Raw genomic sequence first — 22,757 nt, forward strand, 5'->3', positions numbered from 1 at the left:
TGCTTCCAATTGTTTTTCCTGGCAGCGTTGAGAAGGTAAGAAAAAAAGGTATGTTTTATCTCCCACGCTGGCTGTGTGGCAGTGATGGCCAGTATTACCAGCGTCTCCGAAGGTAAAGCTCGCCGTTTTGGCCCTGTCTTCTCTGCAGAGCCCCGACAGAAGTGCACAGCAGACCTTAAGCTACCAATCTGCTCCATCACAAGCTGGGATGAGGACGAAGGCTTAGTGCTTCTCCAGTGGCTGCATTTGGCGGTTGGCAAGCCTGCGTGCCATGCCGCCTAGCTGACTCAATAAGACTAACATCCCTCGGGGGTTAAATTAGACAGCCAAAAAAGAAACATAAAAAGTTGCTCCCGTTTGTGGACAAGCACGTGTTTCGCAAGTTGGGTGGCAATGATAAACTGAGTTCTCTCATTTTTTCAGTGTTTCAGGCCGTCTGAACACGAGCTCCACAGTTGTGCTGGACTCAAAGCCATTACTTATCACAGTAAGCAAGGCGGATTCCTCTCGGCTATTAAGCTTGCTTCCTTAAACTCCATGTGATAAGACCTTGTTAGTTGATGCGGGTCTGAGCTGAATTCAAGGGTGCCTCCTATCTCGTTTCCACTTCAGGAAGCATTTGAGTCAGAGGGGCTGCTGTCACGGACACTTGAACCTAAACCTCCTCCTTTGCCTTGAGAGCCTACAGGGCTGCGTGGAGCGGATTCTTTCTTCGAACAGTTGGATGCTTTGAGAGAACATAATTCACACACTTCTGATTTCAGCAAAAGTTATTGTCAAACAAGACCTACATAGAAATATTGGGACGTCCTGAGCCAGACTAGGCAAAAACATCTACAGAATCCACACATTTTCTATAAAACTATGCACAATTATTTATACCTCATATATTTAAAAATATCGCTGCTGTGCTTTTGAAACCTCGTATCTCCATATTTCGTGATTTTTATTTTTGCAATCAATCATTATTATTAGTCACCCTTTATGTTTGTCACTGGGTTTTGCAAATATCTAACCAAAAAAAGTATTAACAAGTGTTTATCAATTTTGACAACACAGTATGTAATCATGTAGAAGGTAAAGCGTGTTTTCCATTTCCCCCAAAACAGCAAATTTGGACAAGGTTTAAGAAGGACAGTGACGATATACAGTATACTGTATATTTTTGAGTTATCGTCTTCCTGTCACCCATTAAACATTACCAATGTGACAGAAGGAACAGATCACGCAAGAATGTAATGTTTTGATACTTAAATGTTTTGGGACAGAATATTTAGCATTAACAGATGGAGAGAGACCCAACCGCCTTGTTACGCTCTGGCACGTCTGAGAGTAGAGAACAAGACAAATACACAACGGGCCTCATAAAAAACAATTAGGCTAAAAAACCTTGCATGCATTTCTCATTAAGATTAAAGATTGAGTGTTTTTTAAGGATTTCATAGAAGCCAGGTGCGTTTAGAAACAATGCTTTCTAAAGAGAAACCTTCAGGCTAACAACAGTTAAAAAGGCCCTATTTAATACTTGCGCTCTTATGAACTTCACATTTATATTTATATTTGTTGTTTTCTTTGCGAAGCTGAAACTGTCAAATAGAGTAAACATTTATAACTATGCCTCATTACTTGAAAAGTTTCTCGAAAGGGAAAATAAGTGGAATAATAAAACCAGGGCTGATAACTCTTACCCAGCGTGACTTTTCATTATCCAACACAGAGGAGCATTTGTTGCAGTGTCAATTATCAGGTACACCGTTCTTTAGTGCCGGATACCATGGCTTTTAATTAGAGAACCAAAGAAAGACGCAGCTCTGTGCAAACTGTTAAAGCGACTACCATGTGGAGATCCGTGCCAGTACAACAAACTCAATTAAAGCATAAATACTGCACGTGCATCAAAATGAGGTGAGGAGCGTACGTACACCAAAGTGACTCTCAAAGCTAAAAAACACTATGTGTGAACAAAGAACAAATTTAATGCAGAGCGAAAACACAAATACAGACGGATACGGAATCAAAAAACACTCTGTATTCAATTATCAACAGACTTGTTTAACAACTTTAAATCCTAAAAAGGTTTCATTTTTTTTGGAAAGGCAATACACAATTACGCCATTTCAATAAAATGAGTTAAACCAAAATGCATTAGTGGGTACATTTTCGATTAGTAAAGTCATTCCATTTTTCCTCAAGCATATGAGCATGTCTGTATCTAAAAAAAGCACAATCATAGTACACGGATCTCAGATCTTGAGAAGGTCTGATAAAGACACGCAAGGACAAATCTGATTTTCACAAAGTATCAGTGCAAATACTTCAACTGAGCATGTCCTGAGATATAAAAATCTCCAAACAAAATTTTACATGCATACTTAAAGTTGGTTCGATCCAGCAACAGGTTTGTTGAATCGTTCCCTCCTTTTGTTTCCATGGTAACGTTTAAGATTTTAAGATCCTTGAATGGCTCCTCTATTATTGTAGTGCACCTTGTAATTGTTCGACGTGACCTCCTTTCGTAACATCACATTAACCTGCTGCTTTTCTAATTTAGCAGCAAACTAAAAAGTTTGTTGTAGCTGTATCAAACAATGTTCCACAGCATGACACTGTATATACCCTCTGGCGATATCATCATGTCTCACATACATTACACATTTGGTGCCAAACTAATTATTTTATTATTGAAAACACTCGGAGAGACGAGGAACACTTGTGACTTTTTCTAACGCTAAAATATTTTCTTGTATCTCCGTACAATAATGCACAAATGCAGTTTTACTTAAGAGACTGAACATATTCCTAAATGAAGACGCTGTCATTATTCATCTTTATATTTTTTTCTACAACACACAATGAGAAATTGTGAATGCTGTTGATGCTTACTCATTTTGCTGTTGATGCTTACTCATTTACTCATAGAGTAAAAGGGAACTGATCCCAGTCACAAACATCTGCTGGGAAAAGAGGACCATACAGGTTTGAAACCACATGATGGTGCGTAAACAGAACAACTATCCATTTAACAACAAAAAAAACACTTTCACTACTTATTCTGTGTTTCATGGTTATTTACGTTACTATTCCCTTTTTCTAAAGCAAATATATTTGGAGTAAACATAATCCTTCTCTGCATTTAAACCTCTCTGTATTCTTCAAAGACAACAAATCACCAACCACAGACATCTGCCCACCTCTACAAACCATTTCTTTCTTTCAACTTTTCTTTTATATAAAAAAACAATTAAACAAATATTCCTTGCTTTTTTATGCCTAAATAGCTTCTGTCACAAATGCATTTACGTTTGTCAGTATTGCCCTCCCTTCTGTCATTTTAGTTCTGATCTATTATGTGCAATTTAAATGGCCACTCCCTGCCCACCAAAAGAGCTGTGTGAGAAAGTTCATGAATGTCACAGAGAAATAATATGCTTTTTCCAACAAGCTCGATTTTTATATTTGCTACAAATGCTTGATGACTTTCATCGACAAACTGGAAGAAGTTTACACAGCTTGTGTCACTATAGAAAACTATAGAAGCTTGTGTCACTATTTAGAAAAATTACTGACTATTGAAAGTTAACAAACACCTGTGCACCACAGGTATATGTGTGCATCATTTTCAAAGGCTGTAAGTAAAAGATGTGTTTTCATTTATATCTTACTAAGAACAAAAGACACCAAGGACACAAGCTTCATGACAGCAGTAAGAGTTTATAGTAAGAATTCTGAATTTTTGGTCAAATTATTTCTAGTATGATCTAATTTGTTCAGGCTTTGTTGATTATTTCACTAAGATTAACTTTGTTTTAAACACTTCATTTATTATTGACCTTGGCAGCACATTATTAATGTGGACTAAGTAGTCTACCTGGCGACATAAATTACTGTACATATACTTTAGTCAAACATATAACAATCTATAAAACAGGCTATAAATGGCACAAGTCAGCAAATAAGCGTAAAAGAAAATTACGTTTGAAAAACAATTCACCGTAATGATCATGTGGATTGGGTTGGCTTGCCTTGCCTTGTTAAACACCAGGTTGCAGAAACAAAAAGCGCACATTGAAAACATGAGCGAGAAACAACAGTTTATAACGTCATTACAATGATTGAATGACAGTTATCGTTTTAATCACGTGAGCTGTCAAACATTGCGCTCTATCAATGACGCTCGCGATTTGTGTACGACGGCACAACACGCATTAATGCCTATACAGCATTTCTGGTCATTCCGAGTCCGCTCACGACTATCATCTTTAAAAATGCCGCACACGCGTACGCTATCTTGGTAGGCAGCTCACTACTAGGTTTCATGAGCCGCGCGAAACACAACGCCGAAAGATCGCTACGATCTGTGTTTAATGTGAAGCTTCAGTTATTAAAGTCGTTCGTCAGGAAAATCCGTTATTTCCTCACCATTCGGTCATAAATCTTCACGGAGTTCATTCATATCTGTCCGTAACGTCCGTTCTTAACGGGCGGCTCCCTACTATAAAGCACATACGCGGGACTATCCATTTCTCGTGTGTCTCGCGTTTAAAATAAAGTTCAAGTAAACACTGTGTACCTGTATACTGCACGAGGAACATCGTCCTGTGGATTGGGTTCAGAAAGACGCCTGCTAAAGTCCTAGGGCTCTGCTAGTGGACGTTATTCCGGGCTGGGAGCTGTGCTGCTGGTGACTGTAGGTCTGCTGCGTTTATAACTGCTTTAAACTGAGGCTGAGCAGACCAGAGAGAGAGGGAGAGAGAGAGAGAGAGAGAGAGAGAGAGAGAGAGAGAGAGAGAGAAGAGAGAAGACCGGACGACAATAATCAGTGTCCATGCAGCTAGAATGACCGAAGAGTGAACCCCACAGTGAGAGAGAGAGAGAGAGAGAGAGAGAGAGAGAGAGAGAGAGAGAGAGAGAGAGAGGAGGACCCACAGTCACGCTCAACACAACGTCTCACCGCTCCGAATAATCCACGCTCCGGCGGACGGTTATTGACGGTTTCGTCCTCCGTTTGAAAAGAGACCGTTACGCTCACTCACTGCAACGACCGGTGTCATAATGACTACTGTGCGCGAGCGACCCATTCATAAAAACTCGCAATGCTTTGTTGTCAGTGAGAAACAGGCATTATTCTGCATTTATGGCGACAAAGTACAAAATAACAAATTGTTATGAAGGCGATTTATTTGTTTTAGCTATGAAAAAACATTTTTGTTAAATACTTTTACAATAATTAGTTACGAAAGTACAAACTATAGTGATCATTAATTTACCATGGTCTCACTATAATAACAATAATTTAACCGTGACATTTACATCTGTACAAATGATAATCAATCTAAGCACAATTTTATAATAACATTTTACTATACACACTACAGTTTTACTATAATACAATCATGCAAAGTTTTAGTAAAACCTTTCAGATTTTTTCCCAAAGGAAGTATAATAAATATAAAATTACAGAAATCAATTTACAGTAGTAATTCATGAATTTGGGCGAGAAACTCTTGTCATGGTAATGTTTATGCAATATCACCTTGTTTCTTTACCAGTGTAAATCGTGGCTGTATTGATGGTGTGATGTACCAGTAGAGGGAGCAGAGCAACAGTTAAACTCAAGGGCTAATTGCCACATAAACTATAACAAGCTCTACAGTAAAACCCCAAGGTCTCTTAAATAATGCACAAGTATGGGCCATTCAGGGTGGTGGATAGGGAAACTACAAAAATGATCTCCTATTCTGTTAGAAGAAATATTCAAGCATCAAAATGGTCCCTTTTGACTAGACCATAGTGATTTTTATTCCTATGTGGAAAGTCAATCCTTTAAGATGAACCACAATCAAACCTTCATAGAGACAAACTTGTGACCAAACCTTTAGCGACACAAAATGATTGCAGAAGATGTATAGGACCTATCTTTTAAACAGAGGAACATTCTCATACAATCTGGTCTTGTTTCAGTATTAATTTACATGCATCATAGTTTATGTAAATGTATGTAAATAATGTAAGTGAGCCACTAACCTAGCAACCGATGGACCACTGAAATTTGTCTGATATTCAATCAAGTAATGTTAAATCATATTCAAATACGAAGCTCACACAGTAAAGTGCAGACAACGATAAAACCATATATCTCAAAATTATAGTTTGTTCAACATACAACCAAGAGAACCCCACAGCAACAGAGACAACCAACATACACACCCAAAACCCTTTCCTTACGTGAGATTTCCAATTCTCTTTCAACAATTTCACAAGGTGATACGGGCTGTGCATGGCACTGTTTTGGAGTACAGAGGAGGTATAATAATCCTTTGGCTTGCAGGAATCCTCTGTGAACTTTAACACCTCGAAGTTTACGGCTCAGTATCTCAGGCCTGAGCTGTGTGGCATAGTCAGGGTTACTTTCATAGCTAAGAGAGTCAGAAACATTTAGCAGATGTCTTAACACATTCGACGAGACTTTACAGTTCTACTGTGTGTCGCGGTTAGGAAAGCGTGTCGTGAGAAAATCATTTTGATGTTACAGCGGTCTCATAAAAGTCTGATGTGTGGGTGGAAACTGCGGCCTGCTACAGCTGCCGTGTTTATCTCCAACCTGATGAACACTCCGGTGCCCTTGGCGGTACAGAATGAATCAAGACTTTAGAGTATTTTTCAATATGCCAGCATTCACAGGGATGCTTGTATGGTGAAGAAAAACCAAGACTGTAGACATTGAACGTGAAGGTTTTAAACTTTAAGTGTACTGCTTAGGAGTGTATTTAAATGGTTAGATGTAAACATAATTTGCTTCTCTTGGCACATCATCACATCCTGACACACGGTTTCTTTATCCCTCATGGTTTGGCAAGCGCTGACATTTTAGGCAAGCGACTGCTTTGCGAAAATTTCCTCTGGAATTCTTTTGATGTGCAAAGATGGAAACGCTGGCATTTTTACTATGAGCTGTTTATTTTGCCATTCTTAAAAATCAGCAAGTCTGAATATGTACAAGCCAAGGGGGTTACACAAAGCCGTCAATTTGAATTTTCAGAGGGATTTTAAAAAAATATATATTTCCAGCATTCAATTTAAATTGTTTCATGCAATTAGGGAAATAAATGTGGCACTGTGCTGTTTTGGATGAGCAGAAATCGTTTTTTTATAAAGCTGTGCTTGGGTAATTTCAGCTGATTACATATCAAATCATCAAAGTGACACATTAAAAGCAATAAAAATGTAGACTTTGATATGTTATTCTAATGTTTTATTCAAAAACAAAGAGAGGGTTTCACATAAGAGCTTTCTTACATGCCACGGCTCTTTTCTGTAAATTAACCCAATAAGTAAAATCAAAGTCTGTCTGAACAAGTGCACTTTCATCTGATTTACTCCAATCCAACAGTCATTTCCCCCTCCAAACTTCAACATGCACCACATCACGGATTAAAACTCTTGCCCATAGGAACAATTATTACTACTAACTTGATAGGGTCTGGATTTTCTGTGAATATTCAGAGTTTAGGAAAAGAAAAAGTATAGATCCTAATTCCCCTACCTGCCAGCTATGATATATTTGCTGGTAATAGAGCTTCAGTATAGGTGCCTGAAAGATGCTTCACTTCTACAAAGCCGAGCGAGTTCTCTCCTCTCAGAGACACCAACCGTGCTCCCAGCAGGAGAGGTTTGCCCTTGGCTTAAAAAACAGCAAATACAATAACATGCGTTTCCACCCGCAACATCTGATTTTCCACGTTAATGCGACGTGTGATAGATGTTTTGTTTGGTCTTTAGGAGCACCGACTGGTATCATGTGCTTATTAAGCGATTAAGCGTATTTTTTTAGTCACACATACAATGATCTTGTCTGTACAAAGTCGATACAATAAAACCAGGCCAAACCTCGAAGCTGCATCAAATGAATTCTCTCACCTCACAGAAAATGATTAAAATCTGCTGTGTGCTCATATTTAATTTAAGGAAAGTTGAGGGACTCGTTGCTCTCCTTTTATACGGATTTCAAACAACTATGTGATTCGGCAAGTTGCTTTTTTATGAAAGCTGACATAAAAAGATCATTTAGTTTAATATTGCATCAGATAGAAGCAAATTACCCAGGTTTTAGTCGTTACGTTTTTGTGAAGGATTCTTGAGAAGAATTTGTCGTATGGGTTGAATTAAGAGGAAGCTGTAAATCTTCGACGTTACATTTCGCTGGGAAAAAGGGGGTAAAACATTCTAGTGGAATAAAGCCAAGGAAAGCTCACGTGTAAAACGCTGGGTCATTAAAATCATGAGAGCTAAACTGGAATTCATTTGGGTCACCTTATATCATGTGCACATGTCCGGCGTAGACACAGTGTCAGGCTGTGTAAACAGGCAACATTTTTCCAGACCATGAACAGGATGTGATGTCACAAACAAGAGGTTCTGTCTTTAGAAATAATAACAATAGAGATGTATCGGTGTGAAAATTTCAGATAACGGTTATAGTGAACAAAATTATCGCGGTTGTCAATATCGTCACGGTTTTATTAACATGTTCTGGGAATGTCAAAAAAGTACTATTGTAAAAGCAAATTTTATATTGAGTTTACCTGTAAATGTTCTTTTGTTTGATTTACATCAAATAAATAACATTAATATTAGTCATGGCATGTTGGGGGCATGAGGTAAAAGATTCCTAGTTCAAATTAAACTAGGGCTGCCAACGTTAACGCATGCGATTATTTTTTTCTGAATACGCGTTAAAAATATTTAACAACATTAAGGCCCGATTCACATTTCGCATCTAAAACCACATGGAAAATGTGAGCCGCGCCTCTTTCTCTCTTCCAATGACCAGCGGCACTCTGCGCGGCACTCCGAAAAGTTGAACTATTTCCATATGTGATTTTGTGATTGATTTTGAGCTTTAACAAGGATTCTTCTTTATTTCATGTATAGCAGTAAAGTCTGTAAAATGTTCCAGAATTTTACTTATTTTCTGTATATTTCCTACCTGTTACACAGGCACAGCAGAAAAAAGTTGGCTTTCATTCATAAAATGATGTTGTTAAAGAAATGTGTTGTTTCTACATTAATTTGGAGATAAAATGTGAAATTATTAGAATGTAAAAGTATATTTAAAAACATAAAAGCTGTGCGTGATTAGTTAGTTATTTTTTTTTAATCTATTGACAGCACTAAAATAAACACAACCTTAGGTGAATAAATCCGATTTTCATATAACAGACACAATAACACAACACTAGCAAATCATCTGTCTGCGTGTGTTGTGAGAAATGGGTGTACTTTAGGACCCAGGAGAAAGCAGCATGACATCTGCGCTCGCCTCATAACAGTGCTCATAGCAGAAGAAACAAGCTGAACGGAGTTTCAATCTCATAAATGAATAAAACCCACGTTTCATGTTGCAACTACGTTATTATACTCTTGATAACTTTGTTTGATGCTGGACAGGATTTTTCAAGCCGTAACGCTGGTACGGTTTAACGGTAATTAAAATATGATGCGGTAATACTAACCGTTGGACGTTATTATCACGGTAAACCATTAAATCGGTAATCACTACATCCATGTAATTGCACTTCCTATTGAATACTATGATTTTGCTTTAAAGCTTGTATTTTCAACACTGAGCGAAAAACACTAATAAATACAACCAGCAATTGTGCACTTTCTTCAAAAGTGTTCCAACCAATTGTTATGATTACCACTCATTTAAAAGTAACTGTAATAAAATATACAGTAACTCAAATTTTGTAACTCAAAAGCCCTGGACACGGATCCCTTATTTTCCTGTGACGTGACTGCTTAACCGCGTTGTGATACTTCACAGCTGGTTTTAAATAACAACCGGCAAAACCGACAACTCTCTGACTTTTTTTATACTGTTTGAAGTGCATATGAGAAACGCTTTAATTATTATGTTACATGTCCGTGCATTAATTTGGTCGATTATTATATGTAACTGTTAAGTAGATTGCACGTCTAACAACGTGTGTTTATACATAAAATAAAATAAGCGTTTGTCTTTTCAAAAGTTTAGCGCGTTTCATGAAGTTTATTGAGCTGGCTCGTGCGATTTCAGATAAACGGCTTTAAAAGTTGTTCACGTGATTTCTGGTAATGGAACATAGGGAGCATCGATGCTCACTGGTTTTTGCGTTGCATTGTGGGAATTTTTAGGGAAAGAACGTTTCAGTGTATTGGAAGGATTTTGCGATTGGGACACCCTTAAAATGGCAGACTCCCTGATCAGTGCCTTGACTACTTAACAAGGGAGCTAATTGTGACACAGCCATAGTTCCAAAAAATGCTTGTGGGGATCTTTCTATCACTGCTTTTCAAGCCTTCTCGGCTATTTTCATGATACTAAAGTATTTCTAAAATGATGATGTTTGACGGGTGTTGCTTTTTGAAATGTACGTTATAAGCGACTCAAACTCATAGTGATTTCAGACAGAACAGCACTTCCTACCGATCAAAGAGCCGTGCTTAACGAACAAGCTGTGCATGAACACATAATCGAAATCGCCGTAACATCATAGTAGCACTAGACGGATCGATTTACATGATTTTTAGAGAAAATCACGATTAATCGTGCAGCCCTTATCTAAGCCTTGTTTCAGACTACTAAATGAAGAGATGAGTATTTTATACTGCACTCGAGATTTTAGCGGCACCTATTGGTGAGGTTGCGAATTGCAACCAATGGCTCACTCCACCACTACGGTGGCTGACACAGAACTAAGATGTTGTCACGTTTTTGCAGTAGAACAGTTTGTCCGTTTAGGGCTACTGTAGAAACAACATGGTGAATTCCATGTAAGGGGACCCGCGGTGTGTGTATATAGAAATAGCTCATTCTAAGGTAATAAAAACATAACGCTTCATTAAGTAAGGTCTTTATGCACCTCTGAACACATAATTATGTATATTATATTGCATTTCTGTGACTAGATCCTCCAAAAATGACACACAGCACCTTCAAGACAATAAATACAAAGTGAGTCATCGTCAATATTTCAGCAACCTGTAAGTGACAAATGCACAGATACTTCAGGTTAGCTGACGGTGACTGGCATCCATGAGACCTGAAGAACAGCAGGACTTCTCACCTTATCACTAAAGGACTTTAGGTCAGGACACTGTGTTCCACTCCACAATGCTCTTATCCAGTGAGGCGACTGTGGAGGTTTTGTGGCGAGAGTTAGTTTCAAGCATTTTAACAGAGCTTTTGAGTTTTGGCAGGCAGAGCTGCAATTCTGTGCCATTTGGTGGTTTTGGCCATTTTAATAGCAGGCATATTTAGCGCATGCATCAACAGGCAAATTAAGAGGCTGAATCAGATCTTGTTTTCGTGAACTTTCAGCACTTTCATCTTATGAAGACATTGAAATAAAACTTTTTGGGAAGGCAAAAAAGTGAACAAATTAATTGCGAGTCTTTAACCAGGCGGCAGAAAAATGCATAACAAAATGGTCATTTTACAGTCCTTTTGTTATATTAAACAAATGCCGTCACAAGTGGGATTTATTAAGGTGAACTGAACTGAGTGCAATGTGACAGCAGCCAGAAAAGCTCAGCACCTCACGGTCACATAAACCCCTTTTTTTGGAATTTTATCCAAAAATGATTATTCTGTTACTCATAATATGAGAGTTGCAGATTTCTGGCGACAGCAATGACAATGTGGGCGTGTCTAGCAATCAATAGTGACTCGATGCAGCAACAACCAATAAGAGTAAAGACACGGTAGCTTGTGTGATCCACCTCCTGTGAGATACTGTTGTGTGCATGCACCACGTAGGAAACGTTAATGTTACCGTGAGCGAGTTTTATATGATTTGTTCGTGCCCACGCACAGAGATACAATAACCAAAAGATGCACTGAAAACCATGTCAGAAATTGTCTGCATTCCATGCGAGTTTGATTCATGCACTGATAATCGTTCATCTTGCTCATGATATGATGTATTGTGCTCTGCTGCCACTAATATTCATACGCTTCCTCCTCCAGAATGTAACGTGTTAGCTGCGAGAAAACTGATCGCCTGTCAAAACAGAATGACATGGTGTTATTGCACCCGCAGCACTTCTCATTTGTGATCAGATTCTAAAAAGCTTTGGACGGTTTTGCAGACACATTGACCAAGATTACCACTGACCATTGAAAGTGAGTTTTAAAGGGATATTTCACTACTGAATCAAAATGTTCCCATGTTTTAGTCACCCTCAAGGCATCCTAAATGAATATGATTTTCTTCTGGAAGAACAACCTCGGGCTGCGTGCGCACTGATGCTTGCTTTCCGGCAAATGACGGTAACAAATGCTTCCGCATATAGGAGCGACATCCTATTGGCTCAAAACGGAAAATGCCACGTTCGTCACCGGAACTTAAGAAAGCAAGCATCAGTGCACGCGCAGCCCAAGGGATAACGGAAGCTAAACATTAACGTTAATAGCGCTGTCAATATGGATATTTCTCTTAAACAAACGCATCGATTCGCTTCAGAAAACCTTTGTTAAGACCACAGAGCCGTGTCGAACCGTGCTTTGATCGATGGATGTCAACAAAAAGTCAACTACTATCCTCGCCATTCTACCGCTTGGAAGTAAAATGATACATGGGATTATAACAACGACTGCATTGTTCTTCCAGAAGAAAATCATATTCGTTTAGGATGCCTTGAGGGTGAGTAAAACATGGGAAAATTTTGAATTTTGCCTGAAATAATCGCTTTAACCTTCAGAATGAAGAGGAGATAGAAAAGCTGCTTTTTGCACATTCAGTTCACAGTTAACCTTGTCTACTGAATATACTTGAATGAAAGATGTAAAGGTCATTTAATAACAAATCATAAGAGGTAACGGTCGGTACAATAAAAACATACCATATGTTTCAGAACTTGAAACTTTATTACAAGTCAAATAAATAAATAGTAAAAATTTAGATATTTTGATACCAGTACTAATATGAATGTATCACTGAGAAACGATTGTGCTAAAACTTGACTACCATTATACGCAGACCTTAAAAAACATATATTTTTAAAGTATGGCATAACTACTAATCTTGCTTGTAACTATTCAGGTGAAACTACACAAATTAGTCCAAGCAGGATTCAGTTTCAATGACTTTGATTTCCCAGAAAATAATTTGCGGTGCAATTGTCATAAAAGTGTTCTCTTTCACTTGAAGTGATCTTAGCAAAAATAAAATATGCAAAAAACGACTACCAGTGCTGTTAAAAGACTAATACAGCCAAATCCGGTCAATCCAGACTATTAAATTGGAAATGTCTATCAAGTCTTCAGTTGTTTTCATTTAGAAATTTTACATTTAAAAGAGAGCAAAGAAAGGACAGAAGACTATTTTAAAAAAGAAAGCGGGCAGCATCAAGGAATGCTATGTTCAAACCAAACGCGAATTAAGCGATTTGTGCGAATGAATTACATACAAAGTCAATGCAAAGACGCGAACTTGTGCTGGGCGATGCGAATGACACGAATCGGGCGGCGCGATTGAAAAGGTTTCATTTGAAAGTTGAAAAGGTTTCATTTGAGTGAGAAATTAGCGCAAAGAGCTCATTGACACCTACTGTTTGATGGGTCTGGACGTGTAAAGACACTCCCTGTTGCGTGACGTTTTTAATATAAATAACAATCTTTTCCCGCCAGAAATAAAGAGCGAGGAACACCATTGTTCGCGTTTGGTGTGAACACAGCATTAGTCACATGGGTGTCACAGATCAATGTGTGGAAATGAGTGTTTACCCTTAGACCACACCCCCAAATCCATCATCTAGTCTTACAAGCTACCCAACATACATTTTGTTAATTTCACATATGAATAACATTGTTATATGATCAAAGTCACTGCAGATGCGACACGTCAGAGACCTGGCCCTCCCAACCGAGACTAGTTTCTCCCAAGGTTTTTTTCTCCATTTATTTATCATTGGAGTTTGGGTTCCTTGCCACAGGGCCGTGTTGGCTTGCTCAACGGGAGACTGCTGATATTAGATATGATTTATTATTATGATCTTGCTTGCACTGTGCTGTATTTTACCTTTTCGGTGTTTTTCCTGTAGAGCTACTTTGGAACAATGCACATTGTGAAAAGCGCTATATAAATAAAATTGAATTGAAGTTGTCCTTGATTATAGAAGAGAAAGTCACCTGTCGGTTCTTCTGCGGTGAAGTGGGTGCTGGGCATGGAAGCAAAGTCACTGTGTAAATGAGACAATCTGCCCCCGTACAGCTGCAGCGGGACATCGCGGTGTAAACCTGCCACCTGTGGGGAGGGCAGAGCCGTGTGACAGCCAGGACACCTGCCTCCAGATTCAACATGAGCCAGCCAACCTGCACACCCCACACAGAGTCTAATACGAAAGGACACGCTCATCTTCCACACGCTCCTCATTCTGGAAATTAAAAGACCTTTTTTCACGTCACAGCCGCCGAGCTCAATTCTCCTGTCGGGATTTGATTTCTAACACTCATTCTCCTGTGCCCAAGAGAGATCTCTGCCGACAGAAGACGTGTCGCTCATGTGACTGTCAGATGTAAGAATTGTTAAGCGTATTCAAAGCCCAAATCTTTAGTTGGTCCGTAATTTTGGTCTTGCTAACATTTGATGCATTTAGCAAAGAATTGAATAAAATAACACTGAGAATCATTTCAAAGTCACCATGAAATCAAAATGAACAATTCTTATTTTTTGAAAAAGGCTGGAATTAAGCCCCGCCCTATATTTTTCGTAAAGAAGTTGTACTCCGACATAGTCATAATTTGGAAGACAACACCACCGCGACTTCAGTTCCATGCCGACTTTAACAAAAACAAAGCATTTATCAAAGCATGTATACTTCTAGACAAAGTTTAGACGAGGTGTACGTGGGAAAAAGAAAAGAAAGTCCGTCTATCCACCCAGAATTTCCTACAGAACCCCTTTTTTCTTGTTTCCTTTGGAAAGTTCTACCCATTAGTCTGCTGGCATGAACATTTGGGTTATTTCTAACACTCAAGAGACAAACTAAACTCATTTTTGGTTTGCCAAACAAAACACATCTGAAGCAATATCGTCTTCACATGCTAAAGCGGTCCGTTGAGCTCTGAATCTAAATTTCCTGTCATTTAAAAAGCCCGAACAGAAAACTGCTCTGGAATACGTTTCCACCTGTTCGTGACACAACAAATGCCAAAGAACTGGAGAAGAAACGCGCCAAACCTCTTATTACTGAAAACCTGCCTCTCACGGGGACAGCGACGGCCTTATCAGGTCGCGTCAAACGAATCCCTTTTCTCTGCAGTGAGATCTATCCTCTGCCTGGAAACGAAAAGCTTAAAGGGTCTCTGATGGCACGTCAACACGAGAGAAAGTCTGTCAGAGGAATGCATAACTTACCTACAGCTCGACCAGATCTGTAGTCCTGGAACATCACGTGGAAAGACGACTCGGGACACTCGATGTCTCAGTGACAGGGCCCTGAAAACAAAACATGCTTAGTTCCTTGTCAAACATCAGGAGACCCTGACCCCTCTATAAACCGCAGGGGAATTTCCACTAGGATAGAGAGACATTGTGTTTTGCTATAGTTTGAAAGTGACAACCATTTCATAACCATGCAACATCTGCCCCGCAAACTATATAGCAAGAATGATGCAATATGCATCTAACCTCTCATCTTGTGCATTCTGAATAACTTTTTCTTCAAAATCCCTTCAAAAGGTTTCGGTTAGATCTATAATTGAAAGGACAGAAATAAAGAGTGCTTTCTTACATCACTTGGCTTCTTTCGATTTACAAATGAACCAAGAGAACACCGTTCTGGAAACATGAATGAAATCAAACCATGATGTAGGCTACAGTACATGAAAACAACGTGCAGACAAGCGAGTTGTGCCCGTGTCCTGAGAGACAAGGTCTTCTTCAAACAGCAGTGCGTCTGTCATGTTCTCTTTGACCTCTTAGTCCAGAAAGCAGTTATGAACTCTAACCTCTTGACATTCGCCACAGTTAAATAACACAGCTTTTCTCCAAACTCTCATTTTAACCCTTACAAAGAACACCACACGACATAAAATAAAAATGAAATGGTAATAAGAATAATTATTTGGAATAATAAAAACGTGACGTAACATTTAAAGGGACAGTTCACCCAAAAATGAAAATCATTTGATTATTTATTCACCCAAACCTGTTTGACCTTCTTTCTTCCGCCGAACACAAATGAAGATATTTCGAAGATTGTTGGTGACCAAACGACAGTGGCCTCCATTGACTTCCATTGTACAAACACAAAACCGCTGAGATATTTCTCCAAATATCTTCTTTTGTGTTCCACAGTAGTCTTATCGCTGTCCCTCTGAAACCTCGTATGTCCAAGTTAGCTGTTTTTCAGGAAATGGAAATTTTGTAAAATGACTTTGCAAGAAGCTTTTTTAATAGTTTTTATAGGTTAGATATTTGCAAAACCCAGTGACAAAAGGGAGACTAATAATACTAATGATTTGGCAAAAAATTCAAAACCACGAAATATGGAGGTTCGAGGTTTAGAAGCACATCAGTGATATACACATTTTGAACAACATGAGGGTACAAAAATACAGAATATTTATGTTATGGTGACCTGTCCTTTTAAATGTAAATCTGATATCTGGTCTGTAGCGAGGAAGGCGGGACAAGAGCCGTGGGGCAGGAAGGCGGGGCCGGTGGCGTGAGTGATAATGAGTATCAGATGTGCGCGCACCGGTCCCGCATGCCTGCCCCACGGCTCTCGTCCCGCCTTCCTCGCTACATGGTCATATGATCTAAACGCTTGTATCCAAATCTTGTGGGTAATTTGGAATTTAATAGAGAAATTCCTGTTAAATCCTTATCATTATAATGTGACAGTTAAAGGATAGGTAACTAAGGAAAGAGTCAAAACACTTTTCAGTGATAATCCACCACATTTAGACACGCTGTAGATAAAGCTTCAATTGTTTTCATTCTTCAGCTGTTTTCGTCTCACCCAATATTTCTGAGAACTAACACACATTCAAAATAATGCCAAATTCAGAAGCATTCATACACATAATTTGGCTACAAAGCATTAGCACATTCATGTTATCGACAGCCTAGTGTGTCTTGGCTGAGAATTGTATTGTATTGTGTGTAAACAATGCGCTTTAGTCTCAAATCTTCTTCAAGCACCTTTTTTTCAAACACCTCCATCTTTTTTTTCCACATACCTCCCATAAAATGGCCCTGCTCTCTGACAGACATCTTTGAAATAAGTGTCCTGAGAAATCACACCTGTCTCTGTTACAGCCCCTAGGCAAAACAAAAGAGTCTGGGAAGCGGCCCACGCTGTTCTGGCCAATCACAGAATATTCTCTGCTTGTTATGTGTTCAGGTTTCCTGATATCGGGTTAGCTGAGACGTCTTTGAGGTGCAGAGTTTTGAAGGGAGGGACACTTGAGATTTTAAGAGACCAGAAACATCACAACACGGCTTTGATGTGTAGGTCAGAAGTTATTCAAATAGAAGCTGAATAAAAAGCTTCTTTTTTTTATTTTATCTCAGACAGATGGGGAAAACAAAGTTGCTGTGCAGAACATCTAAAAGTAAAAATGCAGATAAACAGAAGATGTAAACGCACCTTTTTGCGAAAGGCGACACTCGCGTGACACATCTGTAGGGCCAAAGCATATTTTTACACATGGAACACAAAAACATTAAATATAAGATTATAGGAGAGATAGAGTGAAAATGGCATGCAATATATATATAAATAGGTTATAAATAAGTGAAATGTTTACCCTTTTCAAGAACTGTCTAATACCGTTTTTTCACTTTACAACAGGCTGAGGGTGATAAGCACAATAAGAATTGTTTTCTAACCATTATCCATTTTTCTAGATATAAAAACCTTCTGTATGATAAATAACACTACATAATGTGAAATACATCTGTAGCTTGCAGGCCTTTTAGCAAAGCGTTTGAACTTATCAGGCATATAACGCTACATATGGGCAAAATGGACATTAAAAATGCATTTGAATTTATACGAGGTGAGATTTTATTCAGTGGCGCAATGAAAATGATACAGTAATAGCCCCGACCAGCATGAAGCACACATCATCTTCCCTCCTATCGAGCGAAGGATACATCTCATATGAGGATATATTTAGTCAGAGAAATGAGGCGTGCATAACTTGTGCTTTATTTCTCAGCATAGGTAAAATAATAAATAAGCCCTTAGTCATTTTACAGAGTAGGCTACATTCTATCATCTGCTAAGGAACAGATGTTTTAATTCTCATTTAGAAGATTTGTCACTTGTTAGAAGAGCTTTAGTTTGGTTAAGATAAAATGGGGTATATGCATACGGGTTGATGACGTCCTTCCTCTAAAATCTCAGCCAGGCTGTTACATCCGGCGCCATAGGGAACAATGGCGTTTCGCTTCAGGATGCACATAGGATTACGGTCGACAACGTGAGTCTAATTATTCAAACACTTCGCCATACGTTGACAACCCAAAAGAAGAAGCACTTCAGGCTATCCGTTTCAAGGTACATCAACAAATATGAAAAAAGCAAAGTGAACTTTTGCACTTATTATCACTGAGGTAGTTCGCCAAATTTCAACGTTTTCTTACTAAACACATCTTTATCACTTGGTTAAAAATCCCCTTAGTACTATGACAGCGGAAGTGACCTTGCTGGCTGAGATTTTAGCGGAAGTACGCCATAATCCCGTGTGCATATACCCCATTGTCTGTGTATCAAAACCTGCACAGCTGGCACACTTTAACGTCTGTGATGCCCGAAATGCTGTCTAGGTAGTCAGCACACTAAGCTTAGAGACAGCATGATAAAAAATAAAGTAAAATAACCAAAATCACCATATATAGCAAGCACGGCATTCCCGTTTGTAAAAAATAATGAATTATTATCGATATTATCGTATTATATTTGTACATGTCCTATCCATCCATTTTACGACACATGAGTTTTAGTCACAATATTTTATGTGATGACAATGTGCAAAATGACAAATAAATAAATGTAAAAGAAAAACAATAAATACCAAACGTAAGAATGGAATAAAATGCAAACATAAAACATAACCTTAACTTACAGACTTGGGGTGTCAGAGTATAGCAGTATTGACAAAAATCATGATATCAATAACCGTGATTAAATGATAATATTAATAAAAAATACAAATCCAGTGTTCCCCAAAGGATTTTAAGACTGTGTCGCGAATGTGTTATTGGGGCGTTTTTTTATTTTAAATGCGAGTGATAGTTTTATTGTAGATCACGTATAGTGAACACAATTCGGCACAAATTCAGAAATATGGGAGAATACACTGTTGTTGTTGTTGCACAGAGTTACAACTACAGAACGCGTGCGCTGCGCACCGCACCGTACGAGGGTGAGAGCTCGCACACAGACTCACACCAAGCACATAGAGAAAGGGTGTGGGAAACTCTGCTAACCTTTCGTAAAGTCATGATAAACTCGATCAGCTGTTTTCTCTGGGAATAACATCTGTGAATGTTGACATTTACACGGAAAGGCAAGTACACCGAGGAACGCATTTTTAACACCGCCACCTTTTAATTCGTTCACTGTCATGTGAGAGAGAGGCGCTGCACGCAACATGTGAGAGAGAGAGAGAGAGAGAGAGAGAGAGAGAGAGAGAGAGAGAGAGAGAGAGAGAGAGAGAGAGAGAGAGAGAGGTGCTGAGCAACGCTCGCAACTCTACAATGAATTAAGCTGTTTTAAATAGTAAAATTCAAATGTAAATGAGAGTCATTAAAATTGTATTCGTGGCGGCTAGTGTTGATAGTGTGGCAGGCCGCGACAAATAAATCTATGTATGGGAAACAGACAACACAATATGTTGTTATGAGAAGTACATATATATTTTTGGTTCGTTTTGGTTCGCCATTAAAGAAAAGGAAACACTGAAATCAAATCAGAAAAATGCATGAAACTATTTTTTTAATAGACAAAATGTGTAACCTTTCGAGCCAATATTAGAAATATAATATAATAAACATTTCAGTGCCAGTATCTGGTTGACAATGCGACATATTGGTGACAGTGACGGTTTTGCACCCTTTAACATTTTGCCCCCGTCTCTGACTATACACTAAATAAACCAAATGAACACAAAATAAACCAAACTAAATATTAATTTGACTGGTAGTATTATTTATTTATAATTCAACATGTGCCATGACAATATCGGTATTGTGAATTATTTTGGCCATGACTATCGTGTATTGAAAATCTGATATTGTGACAGCCCTAATACAAAAAAAAGAAGATTAATCAACTAGATAAAGTTCTTCATCCTTTGTTACTAACTGTACTTGCTTTATAGACTATTTAGGCAACTTTGTTTACATTCATGCTGACAGATGACGGTAAACATCCAAGTGCATCGTCACATTTTTTGGATGAACAGACACTTCAGGAAATTTTCAAGTGCACCTTTGGGATTTAAAGAAAGGGATGTTGGGTGAGATTTTACCACAACAAAAAAGTCAGCAACATTCCAGCTGTTTATTGTGTTTGTTTTGTGTCGCAATTAAAAGAACACATATTAGCTAATTAATGAGACAAAAAATAGAGTTAAAGAGTGACAAGAAAACAAAGCTTCTGGTAAAGTGGGAGATAAAGTCGCAGTAAAGTCTCATAAAAGATAATGATGTGACTGTAAAGGCAGCTCAAGCTAAATAAAACTAATGAGAACATAAATGTTGGACAATAGAGAGACCTGACCTTTAAAACGTCTTACACACGAACCTAAAGCAACATGGCACATTACAAATACAAACACAAATCTACTGTATAATTTACTTTTATCGCTAAAAAGACTTGAACTATGAGCCAAGTCTGTTCTTTCTTTGCTAAGTAAAATCGTCTTCACAAATCATCACTTGAGACATTCACAGTCTCAGCAGATACCATAAATGAAAGCCAGACGTACCAAACAAATCTCAAATCCTGCAGAAAACGCCAAACCTCAAACGCCAGATTGGTCTGTAATACTGGAAGCAAGGAGACAGTCTAGCACATTTGAGGTTTACGCTGTAACACTGGAGGCATTTTCAATGTCTTCCTCAGTACTGTGAAGAAAAGAAAGCTTTTAGTCTTTTTCAATTGACATTAGCTTCAGGAAAGCATTGCCAGGCTCTTATCCATGTCTGCTGAGTGCTGCTTGCATTTGGTTTATATGGTATAGTTTTACAATGGTAAGAGAATGAAGTGGCTTTTTAAACTATAGGCATCTAAAAGGATCAGAGACAGCTTTAGTCTAAGATTAGTGGAAAAGACCTGTGTATTTTGTTTCAAAGGTTTGCTTCAGTCAAAAAGAAAAGTGCTGTCACCATATGATTATCTGGCTTCTGAAATGCAAGAGATCTATTTTAAAGCCCATGCTGCCGCTTACCACACAACAAACTAACCAGAAAGAAACCGTTTGGGTTTAGATAACAATTCAATCTTTGATACGACCAGACAAACCAAAAGGTTTTTGAGAACACACATTATTCTTCTTTAAAGGTGCAGAATTAGAGTGCCGGACCACCGTGGCACAGATGGCAGAGATCAGTGGACCGCCTCCGCCGAACAGGGTCTTATCAGACAGAATCAGGAGATTACAGATCAGCCCATCGAACAGCATTCATCTTCACCACAACACAACACGAGGTACAGCACGAAACCAGCGCCCCTGAACACTACCAAAACAAAACAGCTGAAGTCATACACACTTTCTTCATTCAATAAAATGTGACAAAAATAGGTCAACACACACACACAAAATGGAAGTTTTATCATTACATCAGGAAAAAGCGAAGCGTTGGCAGAATGTACAGTGTCCCTCAGAGTCCTGCACGCGGCGGGCACCCGTCGGGTGAACCGCTAATATTTGATGTGACGGGTGGAATAATTATCAAGTGTCATTTGCGGTTCGGGAACTAATACGCGCAGGCGGAACGCGGGTCCAAGACTATTTCGACTCACTTCAGCTGATACGAAGCTGCTTTTACATGGTCCTGTGCATAGCCGCGGGAACGTATTATTATTTTTTTTGTGCCAGGGCTGAAGTTATGACTGTGCCATGGGCGAGCCGCTTAGTTTAATATGAATAAATAACAGAGGCAAAAATTAGTTGCTGCCGAGAATAAAGAAGGATGCCAGTGTGATTATAGGATACAGCATAAAAACAAACACAAAAACGCATGTTATATGTATGCCTATAGCCAAAGCACGATCTGTTGTACGAAACCAATTTAGCTGCGCGGCGGCAGCTTTAACCACCCAAACATCAACCTATAATAAACCATGGGCAAACCAGTCACGCCATTAAACACAACTGCATGCTGCACGGCGACAGCACATAGAAATCAACCCGTAACGTTCCACATTCTGCCTGTGGACCTATTAGCCACAATCTCAAATAAAGAAATGACTGTCTTACAATACTGCTTGGCCTGCATGCAAAACTCCCAAAGTGTCCTTTTTTCTGGGTTGCGCTGATGAAGTTCTGCATGAGGACATTAATGTTCAGTAAAAAATGTCTGAAATTCGTTTTTGCGCCATTTGGACAAGACCGCTCGTGACCTTCCATAACGCCGTGACGTCATGAGTCACTTGTGATTTGTGACATTTCATAAATCACAAATCAAATACAGAATAGTATACTATTAGCTTGGCTAACAATATTTTAGGTTTGTTAGCATAGGAAGCAACTC

The 22,757-nt window shown here is 38.7% G+C and overlaps 1 protein-coding gene across 7 annotated transcripts in view; it reads right to left on the minus strand.

Moving 5' to 3' along the window:
- enox2 (ecto-NOX disulfide-thiol exchanger 2) overlaps positions 1–22,757 on the minus strand; it is a 233,394-nt gene that overhangs the window by 158,696 nt on the left and 51,941 nt on the right. For 5 of the 7 annotated variants that reach the window (XM_057348899.1, XM_057348903.1, XM_057348902.1 and 2 more), the window contains exon 2: positions 15,402–15,482. In XM_057348899.1, the coding sequence (XP_057204882.1) occupies positions 15,402–15,435 (34 nt within the window). In that variant the 5' untranslated portion in view covers positions 15,436–15,482. Of the gene's footprint in view, positions 1–4,570; positions 4,714–15,401; positions 15,483–22,757 lie in introns of those variants that run through there. The other 2 variants (XM_057348900.1, XM_057348904.1) reach the window with 2 other exon arrangements.

This window comes from Triplophysa rosa, linkage group LG13 (genome assembly GCF_024868665.1).
Source record: "Triplophysa rosa linkage group LG13, Trosa_1v2, whole genome shotgun sequence".
NCBI lineage: Eukaryota > Metazoa > Chordata > Actinopteri > Cypriniformes > Nemacheilidae > Triplophysa > Triplophysa rosa.